Raw genomic sequence first — 15013 nt, 5'->3', positions numbered from 1 at the left:
GGCCATTTTAGAAGGCATTAGGAGTCAACCATGTAGTGTGGGCTGGAGTCAAGTAGGCCAGACCACTTTGGATGTATATGTACATAAACGGATTTTTTTTTTATCGGGGAGAGGTGACGTGAGTCTTGGTGCATCAGATCCTTTCTAAAGCAATCTTCTCTCCACTGCATTTCTAAGCAAGAGATGCACATTTCACCGTAATTGTTTTCAGTGTAAGACATATAACTGACGTGTAACTGAAAATCCCCCAGCTAAGAATGGGTGGACACGAGGCAGATGAAATTTAATGCAGAAAAATGCGAAGTGATACATTTTGGTAGGAAGAATGAGGAGAGGCAATATAAACTAAAGGGTACATGAACAGAGGGACCTGGGGGTACCTGTGCACAAATCGTTGAAGGTGGCAGGGCAGGTTGAGAAAGCGGTTAAAAAAGCATACGGGATCCTGGGCTTCATAAATAGAGGCATCGGGCTCGATTTTCATTGGGCCATTGAGGCGGGATTGGAGGCGTGTAGGGGGTTCAAATCGCCAAATTGGGGGGGCACGAACCCATCCCGCCCCCAACCCGCCTCCATGCCAGTTTCAAAGGAGGCGGATACCTGACCTGTGCTGGGACCCGCCTCTCCGAGGTGGGAAGGGGATTAGTGCCAATTAACTGCCTGTTAACAGGCAGTTTTTAGCCTAATCCCTATTTTTATTCCTGAAGTGTGGGATTCCCGACGGCTCCAAACCACGCCAAGTTAGCGAGGCGGACCGTCGGGCTGAAGGGCTTGGAGGGTTCGAGATGTCCGGTGTTCAGGTGAGTGATGTGTGCATGAGTGCAGAGGTAAGTGTGTTTGGTGTGTGTAAAGTGAGCCCCTCATCTCACCGGCACAGAAAGCAGAATGGCCGCGAGCTGTCAAAATCTGCAGCATTTAGCTTTCTGTTCTCGAGAGATCTCTAAATCTGCCTGAGAGGAAGGAATTAACTTCGTGTACGGATTGTCAGTGTTTGACAGCTTCAAAGAGCTGTCAAACGCTGATATTTCATCTGTCAAATGCTCTTGACAGATGAAATGTCAATCTGTGACATCACCTGTTGCCAGGTGGCCCTTAATTGGCCTGCGCAGGCTCAACAAGGTCAATCAAGTGAAAATCGCGTGGGTTGGCCACAACTCGATGGAGGCGGGACTACAACCCCAAAAGTTGTAGTCACGCCTCCAGTATCAAAATCCAGCCCATAGAGTACAAAAGCAAGGAAGTTCTGATGAGCCTTTATAAAACACTGGTTCAGCCTCAACTGGAGTATTGTGTCCAATTCTGGGCACTGCACTTTAGGAAGAATGTGAAGGCCTTAGAGAGGGTGCAGAAAAGATTTACAAGAATGGTTCCAGGGATGAGGGACTTCAGTTACGTGGATAGACTGGAGAAGCTGGAGTTATTCTCCTTGGAGCAGAGAAGGTTGAGAGGAGAGTTGATCGAGGTGTTCAAAATCATGAGGGGTCTGGACAGAGTAGATGGAGGGAAACTGTTCCCATTGGCAGAGGGGTCGAGAACCAGAGGACACAGATTTAAGGTGATTGGCAGAAGAACCAAAGGCGACATGAGGAAAAACATTTTTACGCAGCGAGTGGTTAGGATCTGGAATGCACTGCCTGAGAGGGTGGGGGAGGCAGATTCAATCACGGTTTTCAAAAGGGAATTGGATAAGTACCTGAAGGAAAAAAATTTGCAGGGCTCCGGGGAAAGGGCGGGGGAGTGGGACTAGCTGAAGTGCTCTTGCAGAGAGCCAGCACGGGCTTGATGGGCCGAATGGCCTCCTTCTGTGCTGTAACCATTCTATGATTGGCCCCATTTTGACAACTCTGGTTAAAATGAATGGCTGCAAATGTTGACTTAAATGAATTAAAATGTAGGATGTTTATCTGGGCTGTGGTGATGAGGCTCTGCTTTTAGTTTAACTGTTCCATCGTAGTTTTAACTGATTCATTTTCGCATCACTCGCTGGCATTTGCCGGACACATGCATAGAGCTGGTTGCTTAGCTACCACACTACAAGAATACACAACAGAATATGCCAGTTACTGATGCAATTATAAATATAGAGAGAAATTATGGGTGGGACTGCTGGAGATGGCTACACGCTATAGTCGGCTAGGTCACTGGAGGCAGGAGAGATGCTGTGATCAGGCACGATTACATTTTTCTTCAATTATGGTTATCGCATTTAAGATGTTTCCTGATAGTTCAGTAACTCAGCTTGGCACAGGAACAATTCCTTATTTGTTTGCCTTCTTTGACAAATCTACTTTGTCATCCTAAGTGTTTTAAAACAACATTTCTGCTTACTTTAAATCTATGCCCCCATGTCTGGAAGGTATGAGCCAACATCTGTGCATGCACACTTTTCCAGTAGGGTTCAATCGAAAGCAACAGCAACAACCTGCATTTATATAGCACCTTTAACATAGTAAAACAAAGCGCTTCACTGGAGCGTTATCAGACAGTATTTAACACCAATCCACATAGGGAGATATTAGGACAGGTGACCAAAAGCTTGGTCAAAGTGATAGGTTTAAAGGAGGAGGAAAGAGAGGTAGAGAGCCAGTAAGGTTTAAGGAGGGAATTCCAGAGCTTGGGGCCTAGGCAGCTGATGGCACAGCCGCCCGTGGTGGAGCGATGAAAATTGGGGATGTGCAAGAGGCCAGAATTGGAGGCAATCTGGAACTGGAACATGGGCTAACTTTGCCTCTCTAGTTTGGTGCCTCGTTGCTGTCCCAACTGGCATAAGCTAAAGCATCCTTCCAGACATGGGGATCGAACGTGGGGCCTTCTGGCCTGTGTGGTTCAGTACTACTATACCGTTTTCATTTGCCCACTAAAGCCGTCAGCGGAATTGAGACCCAAACTCTGCAAGACACTGTCAGTTTTAGGGTTTACAACGTGAGGTATTCTCTCATAAGAACATAAGAAATAGGAGCAGGAGTAGGCCAATCGGCCCCTCGAGCCTGCTCTGCCATTCAATAAGATCATGGCTGATCTGATCCTAACCGCCAATCTACTATCCCAGAACCATCTCCTGAATCTAACAGAATTAGACACACGAAATAGCAGCAGGATCAGGCTACACAGCCCCTGGGCCCGCTCCGCTACCCGCAGGGCCATGTCCGATCCGAACCTAGACTCATGTCCAAATTCCTCCCCGCTCCCCGTAACCCTTAATTCCCTTTACTTCTAGGAAACTGTCTATTTCTGTTTTAAATTTATGTAATGATGTAGCTTCTACAGCTTTTTGTGGCAGCATATTCCATGGACCTACCACCCTCTGAGTGAAGTAGTTCCTCCTCATCTCAGTTTTGAAAGAGCAGCCCCTTATTCTAAGACTATGCCCCCTAGTTCTAGTTTCACCCATCATCGGGAACATCCTCCCCGCATCCACCCGATCCAACCCCTTCACAATCTTATATGTTTCAATAAGATCGCCTCTCATTCTTCTGAACTCCAATGAGTAGAGTCCCAATCTACTCAACCTCTCCTCTCGTGTTCAGTGTCACCAGTCTGCCCCCTAAACAGACCTTACATTCCCTACGATGCAGAGAGTGGCTGTGAAATTCGGCCTGTTGGCGCCGGCTGATGAGGCTGGTTTGGAGGGAAAAAATTGGCGACTTCAACCTTCTGACTCAGAGGCGAGTGTGCTGCCAACTGAGCCACTGAGAGACGAGAGAAGCTGGGATTGCTCTCCTTAGAGCAGAGAAGGTTAAAAGGAGATTTGATAGAGGTGTTCAAAATCATGAATAAAGTAAATAAGGAGAAACTTTCCAGCGGCAGAAGGGAGGGTAACCAGATCACACAGATTTTAGGTGATTGGCAAAATACCCAGAGGCGACATGAGGAAACATTTTTTTTTACACAGCGAGTTGTTGTGATCTGGAATGCACTGCCTGAAAGGGCGGTGGAAGCAGATTCAATAGTAACTTTCAAAAGGGAGTTGGATAAATACTTGAAGGGAAAAAAATGACTGACAGGGCTATGGGGAAAGAGCAGGGGAGTGGGATTAATTGGATAAGCCCTACCAAAGATCTGGCACGATGGGCCGAATGGCCACCTTCTGTGCTGTATCATTCTATGATATGCCCAATTCCCTTTTTTAAATGGGGGAAAGTTAGTCTAAAAGCAGAGCTGTGTTCTCTGAGTAATTGTAGTGTTTTTATTGCAGTTAGCCTCTTACTGAAGAAGAATATGAATCCAGATCTGTGCAATGAAGATGGACTCACTGCATTACATCAGGTAAGGAGCAGTCTTTTGATTCACTGTTACTGCCGGAAATATCTCATGCAGTCCAGTTGGAGAAACAAAGACCTTTAGCAACCCCCTGTTAGATGCAGTCTCCATGAGAGAAATATATATACTTACAGTCGTTTATAACCGAGACTCTCACTCGCGAAAAGAAAACAAAAGAAAGACTTGCATTTCTCTAGTGCCTTTCACGACCTCAGGATGTCCCAAAGCACTTTACAGCCAATGAAGTACTTTTTTGAAGTGTAGTTACTGTTGTAATGTAGGAAACGCGGCAGCCAATTTGCACACAGCAAGCTCCCACAAATAACAATGTGATAATGACCAGATAACCTACTTTTGTGATCTTGAGTGAGGGATAGATATTGGCCAGGATACCAGGAATCACTCCCCTGCTCTTCTTCGAAATAGTGCCATGGGCTCATTTACACCTGAGGGAACAGACGGGGCCTCGGTTTAATGTCTCATCCAAAAAGACGGCACCCCCGACAGTGCAGCACCTCCTCAGTACAGCCTAGATTTTTGTGCTCAAGTCTTTGGAGTGGGACTTGAACCCACAAACTCCTGACTCAGAGGCAAGGGTGCTGCCCACTGAGCCACTGGTATTGCCCCTGCTGACATCCTGGCTGAGATCAACTAACCAGCACGGACCAGGGATTGAATCTGGGCCATCTTGCCCTGTATGGCTCAGTTACACCCTGCCTATACCAACTGAGATATCAGGGCAACAGCTTTGTTTAAATAACAGGGCAAATCTAAAATTTACATTTCTGTAGGCTTCATAGCATGATAAGTGCTGTTTGAAATCAAGAACTTGCATTTATATAGCATTGTTCATGCCCTCAGTACGTCCCAAAGTGCTTTACAGCCAATGAAGTACTAATGAAGAAATAACAACAGAAAATGCTGGAAAAACTCAGCAGGCCAGGCAACATCCGTGGAGAGAGAAACAGAGTCAGTGTTTCAGGTCGAAACCCTTCGTCAGGACTGAAAAACACAGGAAATGAAGCAGATTAAAGGCCAGTTTGGGGGCTGGGAAATGGGGATGAAAGAACAAAGGAGAAGTGAAGAGACATTAAGAGGTATTCAAAACCAGACGAGATGGTGATAGGACTAGTAAAGAGACAAAAGACGGCTCTAGATGAAATGCGCTGGCAGAATGAGAGACAGTTGCCATGTGGGAGAGAAAAAAAGGGGGAAGGGCACAAAACAAAGGTGTGGATAAAAAATATATATAAAAATGTAATAGGGGCCGAGGTTATGATCTGAAATTGTTGAACTCAATATTGAGTCCGGAAGGCTGTAAAGTGCCTAATCGGAAGATATGAAGCTTAGTCACAGTTGTAATGTAGGAAACAAGGCAGCCAGTTTGCACTCGGCAAGATCCCACAAACAGCAATGAGATAAATAACCAGATAATTTGTTTTTAGGTATTGGTTGAGGGATAAATATTGGCTCGGACACTGGGGCGAACTCCCCTGCTCCTCTTCAAAATATTGCCATGGGATCTTGTACTTCCACCTAAGAGGGCAGATGTTGGTCTAACGTCTCATCCAAGAGACGGCACCTCTGACTCTCTCAGCACTGCACTGGAGTGTCGGCCTGGATTCTGTGCTCACGTCTCTAGAGCGGGACTTGAGCCCACGCCCTTCTGACTCAGAGGCGAGAGAGTGCTGCCCTTCTGACTCAAAGGCGAGAGAGTGCTACCCACTGAGCCACGGCTGACACCTAAGACACGAGTCCTTAGCTCTGAGCCGGGCTGCTGATGGGCTCGGGTTCCTTTGACCGCTAAGTGCAGGCAGGTGGGTTAATCCCACAATACAATAATGGCGGGCAGCACCAAACGTTGACTCGGTGATCAAAAAGATACTGACACTGCGATCACAAGTGCACGGATGTGCCATGTGTTGCTCTGTGTAGTGGTACGACACAGGTTTGCACCCGTGATAGAAACATAGAAGATAGGAGCAGGAGTAGGCCATTCGGCCCCTTGAGCCTGCTCCGCCATTTAATGAGATCATGGCTGATCATCCAAATTCAGCACCCTGTGACATGAATCAGTCATTCATGAAAGAAAGACTTATGAAATAATACTGAGCGGTCTACAGGTGGCGATGTCCAGGGAGAGTATAAATACTCGGGCATGGGCCCAGCTTGCGCAGGACATTCTTAACAGGAACTAGTGAAGGACACAACTAGACCTCCATGTTGTAAAACAGTTGGTTAAAGCTTTGTTTAACGCTTAGACCAAGTGTCTAGTAGTTTTCTTACGTCACCCTGTCCCTGCTTTCTCCCCATACCCCTTGATCCCTTTAGTCTTAAGAAATATATCCAACTCCTTCTTGATTCCTCACACATGCATGACAAGTACCCAATCCGAGCTGTACCTCCAAGGAGTGGGGGTGTGGGGAAACAAAATATCCTCCCAGGAGGGAGTAAAATCACCAGGTGGGTCTTTTCCCCCTCCCCATTCGTGGCTCTTCTGTAATTGACAGCTTTGTAGATGCCTTGCAAGCCAAATGGGAAACTGATTGCCTTTGTTTTATGGCTTTCTGTACGATGTACATGATGGCCAGTCGTCGAAATCCAGTCCTTGCTGCCACCATCGGCGGCCGTGCCTTCAGCTGCCTAGACCCTAAGCTCCGGAATTCCTTCGCAAATCCTCTCCGCCTCTTTAGCTCTCTCTCCTCCTTTTAAGGCACTCCTTAAAACTTAACTCTTTGTCCAAGGTCCTGTCCTAATATCTCCTAATGTGGCTCGGTGTCAAATTTTGTTTTGTTTACACTCCTGTGAAGGGCCTGGGGACGTTTTACTACCTTAAAAATGCTATATAAATGCAAGTTGTTGTCCGTCTGAAGAGAGCAGACCACTTAAACCAATAAAAAGTACTTGCTTCTATGGAAAGCAACAAAATCTTGCAGGAACGCTGCCTTATTCTGCAGTGGAACATCTTAAGGCTCTGAAAGGAAGTGCTTTCATGATTTATAGATCAGTTGGCGTCCTATGGGACAAAGTGGCTCTTTAACACCAACCAAAAAAACATCAATATTGTGTTAGTTCTAGTAAACCAATTAACGCAACGGGGGTGGCGCTGCCCTTTTTTAACATCCAGTTCGTTCACCCCGCCGCCACACCTCCCCATGGTCATCTGCCATGCAGCATCCCCAAATCAGCTGGTTGCCAAGCCACCGTTCTTATGCCTCTGCTGCGATGTAATCAATCAGCAGGAGACCAAGGGAGAAAGGAATAGAAGGTTGTGTTGGTAGGGTTAAATCCGTAAGACAAAGGTCCTCTACCAACCTGCCCCCGCCACACAGTACTGCCCCCCGATTATCAAAATCCACAACAAGGCCTTGGACAACGTGGACCACTTTCCATACCTCGGGAGCCTACTGTCAACAAGGGCAGACGTCGACGACAAAGTCCAACACCGCCTTCAGTGTGCCAATGCAGCCTTCAGTCGCCTGAGGGAGAGTGTTTGAAGACCAGGACCTCAAACCCGGCACTAAGCTCATGGTCTACAGAGCAGCAGTGATACCCGCCCTGCTGTATGCCTCAGAGACATGGACCATGTACAGCAGGCACCTCAAAGCACTGGAGAGGTACCACCAACGCTGCCTCCGCAAGATCCTGCAAATCCATTGGCAGGATAGACGCACCAATGTCAGTGTTCTTGCTCAGGCCAACATCCCCAGCATCGAAGCTTTGACCATGCTCGATCGGCTCCGATGGACGGGTCACATTGTCCGCATGCCCGATACAAGACTCCCAAAACAAGCGCTCTACTCGGAGCTCTGGCACGGCAAGAGAGCCCCAGGTGGGCAGAGGAAATACTTCAAGGACATCCTCAAAGCCTCCTTGGAAAAAGTGTAACATCCCCATCGACACCTGGGAATCCCTGGCCCAAGACCGCACAAAGTGGAGGAGAAGCATCCGGGAAGGCACCGAACACCTCGAGTCTCTTCGCCGGGAGCAAGCGGAAGCCAAGCGCAGGCAGCACAAGTAGCGCACATCAACCCAAGCACCCCACCCACCCGCCCCTTCAACCACTGTCTGCCCCACCTGTGACAGAGACAGTAGGTCCCGCATTGGACTCATCAGTCACCTGAGAACTCATTTTTAACGTGGAAGCAAGTCATCCTCGGTTCCGAGGGACTGCCTAAGAAGAAGAAGAAATGAAGAGGGCTGGCAGGAGGCTCGCAAATGCCGGCATGAACCCAGTTGGGCCAAATGGCCTGTTTTCTGTGCTGCAGACTCGATGCTGAGATAAAAAGACATCTGACAGAGATGCTCTTTCCGAGGATTTTTGCTCCTCTGATCAGGAAGAATTCCTCCCCTCTCTCCGTGCAGATGAGATGGGTAAGTTGCTGCAGGCGGGAATCAGTGGCCCAGGCCCGCGTCCCCAACGCTCTGTGACACAGGGCACTGGAGCTCAAACGTCCTGCCACAGCAGTGCTGAATCATGGCACCTCATTAAAGGGAAGGAGAATCGAAAGAAAACCCGGAAATACTTGAAAGGTCTCAAAATAGCAACGAAGATGAAAGCGTTTCCCTTGCAGCTTGATCTTATTTTAGCCAATCCCTTCCTTTTTGATGTACACTACTCAGCTTGTCAGATGACTCACTGATAAACCAAGCAGATGTGCTTGGCTGTAAATTACAGAGCTCGAAGAGCTGTCCTCCCATCAGAAGCTGCCCCATTCGCTGAATTGGTGCAAATCATAACCAGGCATTTGGGATAGGGTCAATGGTAAAAGAACAGGCGTCCGGAAGAGAGCAGAACACATAACTCTATACGACTTTAATAAGAAAAAGGATCTGATCTTTTGATTCCCTCATCATTCCCGGAGACCACCTATGAAGCGATAACTCGTTCTTTTACTTTTAGGAGCAGGAGTAGACCATCCAGCCCCTCAAGCCTGCTCCGCCATTCAATGAGATCATGGCTGATCTGTAGTATCTCAACTCCATTTACCCGCCTTGGTTCCATACCCCTTAATTTTTTATTTTTTATTTATTCATTCACGGGATGTGGGTGTCGCTGGCAAGGCCAGCAGTTATTGCCCATCCCTAATTGCCCTTGAGAAGGTGGTGGTGAGCCACCGCCTTCTTGAACCACTGCAGTCTGTATGGTGACGGTACGTCTACAGTGACTTAGTCGTAGCAGCTTGGTACAACTGAGTGGCTTGCTAGACCATTTCAGATGGGCCGAAGGGCCTCTTTCTGTGCTGTATAACTCTAGAGGGCAGCTAAGAGTCTGCTGTGGGTCTGGAGTCACATTTAGGCCAGACTGGATGAGGACAGCAGATTTCCCTAAAGGACATTAATGAACCAGATGGGTTTTCACAACAATCCGGTAGTTACTTGGTCACCATTAGTTTTTTTTAATTCCAGATTTATTTAATTAACTGAATTTAAATTCCCCAGCTGCCGTGGTGGGATTATGAACTCATGTCTCAGTGGTTTATTAGTCCAGGCTTCTAGGATTACTAGTCCAGTAATGTAACCACTATGCTACCGTTTCCTTAATATCCCTGCCTAACAAAAAAATCTATCAGTTTTCCATTGGCATGACTAAGAGCAGCGAACCATCCTGTGGGAGTGTGGCAGGTGAGAGCCTGCGGCCTGCCACTCTGGTTTGCGCGCCGTGAGTTGCTGACATGCCATTGTACACGCTCCAGTTAACAGAGTTCCACTGAAGGTAGATGGGAAAGTGGTTTATGGACATTTTAAATGCAGCTCAGCTTTTTCCTTTCTGCTAATGCCCCCCCCCGAGAATATCCCTACTTCTCCATCTGCTGCAACTTCGATCTTTTGGGATGCGGTGAGGCCATTAAAAAAAAATTCTTAATCAACACCCAGAAATACAGTGAAATTTTGATTATCTGCAAGAGTATTCATGAGTTAGTTTACAGTAAGCCGGCTAACATGCAATTGGGTGTTTTTAATTGGTTTAGCAGATTCTGGGTTCTTGAAACAGCTGGATAAAGTGTTATCTTGAAACAACTGGGTAAGTTGTTATCTGCAGGTCCAGTAGCTGATAGAATTCACTATTCGAGCAGACTTGACATTTAGCTTCAGGTCCACCACACCAGTGGAAGTCAGGGCTTCGGGTCAGGTAATCAGCGCGCGATGGGCTGCCGACATTTATTTGAACAATATCCCATTTTTAAATGGGAAAGCATGAGTCTTTGCACACGCGTGGGAATATGATTGGCAATCCCGGTCCGGCAACGCCTCGATTTTAAAATTCTCATCCTTGTTTTCAAATCCCTCCGTGGCCTCCTCGCCCCCCCCCCCTCCCCCAACTCTGTAACCTCCTCCAGCCCTTCAACCCTCCGAGATCTCGGCACTCCACCAATTCTGGCCTCTTGTGCATCCCCGATTTTCATCGCTCTGTGGCGGAGCCACCAAGAGACACTGGGCAATCAGTAATCATTCCTTTAACTACCATGTAGTGCAGCTGTGGACTGCACCTTTAAACTGTATGTAGTTTCTTGTATTTTCGCGTGATGACGTCATGACGCCGATCACGTGACCCCCAGTTGGCGCGGAGAGCGTGATAACGTCATGACGTCAGCTTCCAGTATTTAGTAGCAGTCTTAGAGAGGCTGTGGTGCTGCACAGACCTGCATACATCTGCTCTTGTAGTTTTACCAGTTAAGTTGTTTGTTTATTAAACTTGGTTATTTTGTTTCACTGCGTCGAACTTCATTATTCGGATAGGAACTTCCGTTCCTACATTGGTGACCCCGATCTCGTTGGACAACTTTCGTCGAGATACTTATAATGAACACGAACGCCATTGCCCTTAAATTGCCGCAGTTCTGGGAACAGCAACCAGCAGCATGGTTTTTCCATTGGTATCCGTGCCTTCAGCTGCCTGGGCCCTAAGCTCTGGAAATCCCTCCCTAAACCTCTCTACCTCTCTCCCCTCCTTTACGACGCTCCTTAAAACCTACCTCCTTGACCAAGCTTTTGGTCACCTGCCCTAATATCTCCTTATGTGGCTCGGTGTCAAATTTTGTTTGATAATCGCTCCTGTGAAGCGCCTTGGGACGTTTTACTACGTTAAAGGTGCTATATAAATGCAAGTTGTTGTTGTTGTAATCTAAAACAGGAGTGCCCCCACCTTTTGGTGTGGAGGGGGGGGCGGTGGGTGGGCGGGGTGGTGGTGCCTGGAAGCATCTAGAGGGAGGGTTGTGTTATTAAATCGCTTTTGAGCCAGGCAGAATTCTGAATAAACACCATGTCCAACATAATCATTTTAATTTCTAATGAACATTTCCACTTGAAGAAGCATTCTAAATTACTCCAAAATGTCACCGGATTTGTGACTGGTGGCACTGTTCCCTATTGACACTGTTACATAAAATAATTAGACCTCCAACCATTAAAAATAAGACACCCTGTGCACTAAAACTCAGAAATTCTCCCCTCCCCCACTAGAAGTCAGAAACCGGTACACTAAAATCCTTTCGCTGATGCTCCGCTGCTCCTGGCCTGATCTACTTCCACTCCACCGTTATCTGCTGTTGCCACATTTGATCTGCTCCACTCGATGTCGCTGTCTCTGTGACCATCTCCACTCCCCGTTCTCTAAAGTTGCTGCTTTTGCTACTGTTCATTGCAGCATTTTGAACTTCCCGGGCCTTCCACGCTATATAAACGTGAGGTCATCCAAAACTCTGCTGCCCGTATCTTAACTCGCACCAAGTCCCGTTCACCCATCACCCCTGTGCTCGCTGACCTACATTGGCAATCCCGGTCCGGCAACGCCTCGATTTCAAAATTCTCATCCTTGTTTTCAAATCCCTCATGGCCTTGCCCATCCTATCTCTGTAGCCTGCTCCAGCGCTACAAGCCTTTGAGGTTTCTGCGCTCCTCCAATTCTGGCCTCTTGCGCATCCCCGATTTTCATCGCTCCACCATTGGCGGCCGTGCCTTCGGCTGCCTGGGCTCTAAGCTCTGGAATTCTCCCTAAACCTCTCTTTCCTCCTTTAAGACACTCCTTAAGACCTACCTCTTTGACCAAGCTTTTGGTCATCTGTCCCTGTAACGTTCTTGTGAAGCGCCTTGGGACGTTTTGCTATGTTAAATGCAAGTTGTTGTTGTTGTTGGAGGAGGATGAGCAAAATTATTTTCCAAACCTCCTGGCCTCAAGAAGTTCAAAATAGTGTAACCAATAAGAGAAGAAAGTTATGCGTCCAAATGCGTAAATAGAAAAATAACAGGCCCAGGGATTTCAGGACTGGATAATATGAGTTTGCGGGATGTGTCTTGGACATCCCGACATTTTGTCAATCCAAGTATAAAGAAAAAAGAAAGAAAGATATAGCGCCTTTCACGACCACCGGACGTCCCAAAGCGCTTTACAGCGAATTAAGTACTTTTCAAGTGTAGTCACTGTTGTAACTTAGGAAACGCGGCAGCCAATTTGGGCACAGCAAGCTCCTACAAACAGCAACGTGATAATGACCAGATAATCTATTTTAGTGATATTGTTTGAGGGATTGGGCAGGACATCGGGGATAACTCCCCTGCTCTTTTTCGAAATAGTGCCATGGGACCTTTTACATCCACCTGAGAGGGCAGATGGGGCCTTGGTTTAATGTCTCATCTGAAAGACGGCACCTCCGACAGTGCAGTGCTCTCTCAGCACTGCACTGGAGTGTCAGCCTAGATTTTTGTGCTCAAGCCTCTGTAGTGGGACTTGAACCCACGACCTTCTGACTCGGAGGTGAGAGTGCTACCCACTGAGCCACAGCTGATACATACAGTATGGAGGAGGCTTTCAATTATTAGCCAATTTCCATTATCTACCATGGGAGGGGAGCCTCTCCTTTTGTAATTGATACTCGAGGTGGAACACCACCAGGATCCCTCTCCTCTTCCCTACACTTCAATCGAAAGGAATGAGAATTATAAAGTGCAACAGTGCCACTTTCACCCCTGGGACTTATGATCAGATCCAGCCAAACATCTGGGCTAAAAGGTTCTTTAATGGGTTTTTATTCTTTGTGTGTCGCTTAAGTGAACTTGGGATATTTTACTAGATTCCCTCGCTAAACCTCTCCACCTCTCTACCTCTCTCTACTCCTTTAAGATGCTCCATAAAACCTACCTCTTTGACCAAGCTTTTGGTCACCTGTCTGAATATCTGCTTATGTGGTTCGGTGTCAAATTTTGTTTGATTACATTCCTGAAAAGCACCTTGGGAAGGTTTACTATGTTAAAGGTACTGTATCAATACAAGTTGTTATTGTTAAAGGTGCTATATAAATTTAAGTTGCTGTGTTGCCTATCAAAGCGAGGGATTATATCAGTGCTGGAGAGTGGAACATTTTCTACTATTTGCACCAACTGTCAGGCTCGACCATTTCCACATCAGGCATAACACAGGAAGCAATACTTTATGGTGTCATGTCTCCCTAATAGAAGAGGCAGGGGTCTAGTAGGTATTGCCTGTTGCTCTTCTACCCCCTCCCCACTTGAAAGCGATGTACAGTGTGGGTCCCACACTGCCCACCCAGTAAAATAATCTTTTATTCGTTCAGGGGATGTGGGCATCGCTGGCAAAGCCAGCATTTATTGCCCATCCTTAATTGCCCTCGAGAAGGTGGTGTTGAGCCGCCGCCTTGAACTGCTGCAGTCCGTGTGGTGAAGGTACTCCCACAGTGCTGTTAGGGAGGGAGTTCCAGGATTTTGACCCAGTGACGATGAAGGATCGGCGATATATTTCCAAGTCAGGATGGTGTGTGACTTGGAAAGGAACTTGGAGGTGATGGTGTTCCCAAACGCCTGCTGCCCTTGTCCTTTTAGGTGGAAGAGATCGCGGGTTTGGGAGGTGCTGCCGAAGAAGCCTTGGCGAGTTGCTGCAGTGCATCTGTAGCCCTTCTTGCTCCCCTTCGCAGCAGATTCCGAGTGTAGCCACCGATTTTTTTTTTTTTAATTCCAAATGTGCCATAAACAATCTTTCATTTCAGGCGGTTGGAGTGAATGCAAAGGCAAATATTGTAGCACAGATTCAGGTTCAGCTGGGGTGTGGGGGAAGCGGAAATGGGCGGGAGACTGCTGTTTACCAACTGATTATCACAATCTGGGGGCGTGTTCCTGATCTTGCCTCTGCTGTGGCCTCTCAACCTGTGGGCTCAAAGCCATACTGACCACTGCGAAGGGGCTGCATGCCTTTTACTTGCGTTCTGCACTCTCAACCACTTGTGAGATGGGCAAAGAATCAGCAGCACAGCTGCGTGCTGGTGCGAGAGGGCGTAAAGCATTGCATCCCAGCGCTGCCCCTTTCTGCCGTCTCTTCAATGGTGTCTTTGTCTGCAAAGAATTAGCACAGATTCCTTCTGTAAATTTCCTTTTCTTCTTTAATTCTCTCATTGTTCCGAGACAAAGGGGCCGTTGTCCAGTTTAAAATGTTAGCAAAAGTGGGGAATAAAAAGTCGGTGATGTGTTTTGATATGGGACGAGAGACTGTTTGCGTCAGCTTTTATCATCGAGCACTGATTGAAGCATTTGTGCCCAATTTGAAAATGCCCCCTTTCTTTGGTTTTGAGCATTCCTCGGGCCTACCTGTTGTTTTGTTTCGCTGGACTCCGCTTATATTCGGAAGTGTGTCTGTGCCAACCAGCAGTTATTAAGAACATTGACCTTTTTTTCCCTTTCAATATTCTCCCCCTTTCCTGAAGGTGCTGACTCAATGCTAGAGTATGATCTCATAACCACTAGA

General features: G+C 47.2%; 1 protein-coding gene across 2 annotated transcripts in view; it reads left to right on the top strand.

The window, feature by feature from the left end:
* Nucleotides 1-15013, top strand: part of LOC147108835 (protein phosphatase 1 regulatory inhibitor subunit 16B-like) — a 155084-nt gene that overhangs the window by 89862 nt on the left and 50209 nt on the right. For both annotated transcript variants that reach the window (XM_086005727.1, XM_086005726.1), the window contains exon 3: nucleotides 4196-4266. In XM_086005727.1, coding sequence (XP_085861853.1) covers nucleotides 4196-4266 — 71 coding nt within the window. The remainder of the gene's footprint in view (nucleotides 1-4195; nucleotides 4267-15013) is intronic.

The sequence above is a fragment of the Somniosus microcephalus genome, chromosome 13 (assembly GCF_052327205.1).
Source record: "Somniosus microcephalus isolate GS21.2 chromosome 13, FLI_Smic_1.0, whole genome shotgun sequence".
Classification (NCBI taxonomy): Eukaryota; Metazoa; Chordata; class Chondrichthyes; order Squaliformes; family Somniosidae; genus Somniosus; species Somniosus microcephalus.
This window is presented reverse-complemented; position numbering and strand designations above follow the sequence as displayed.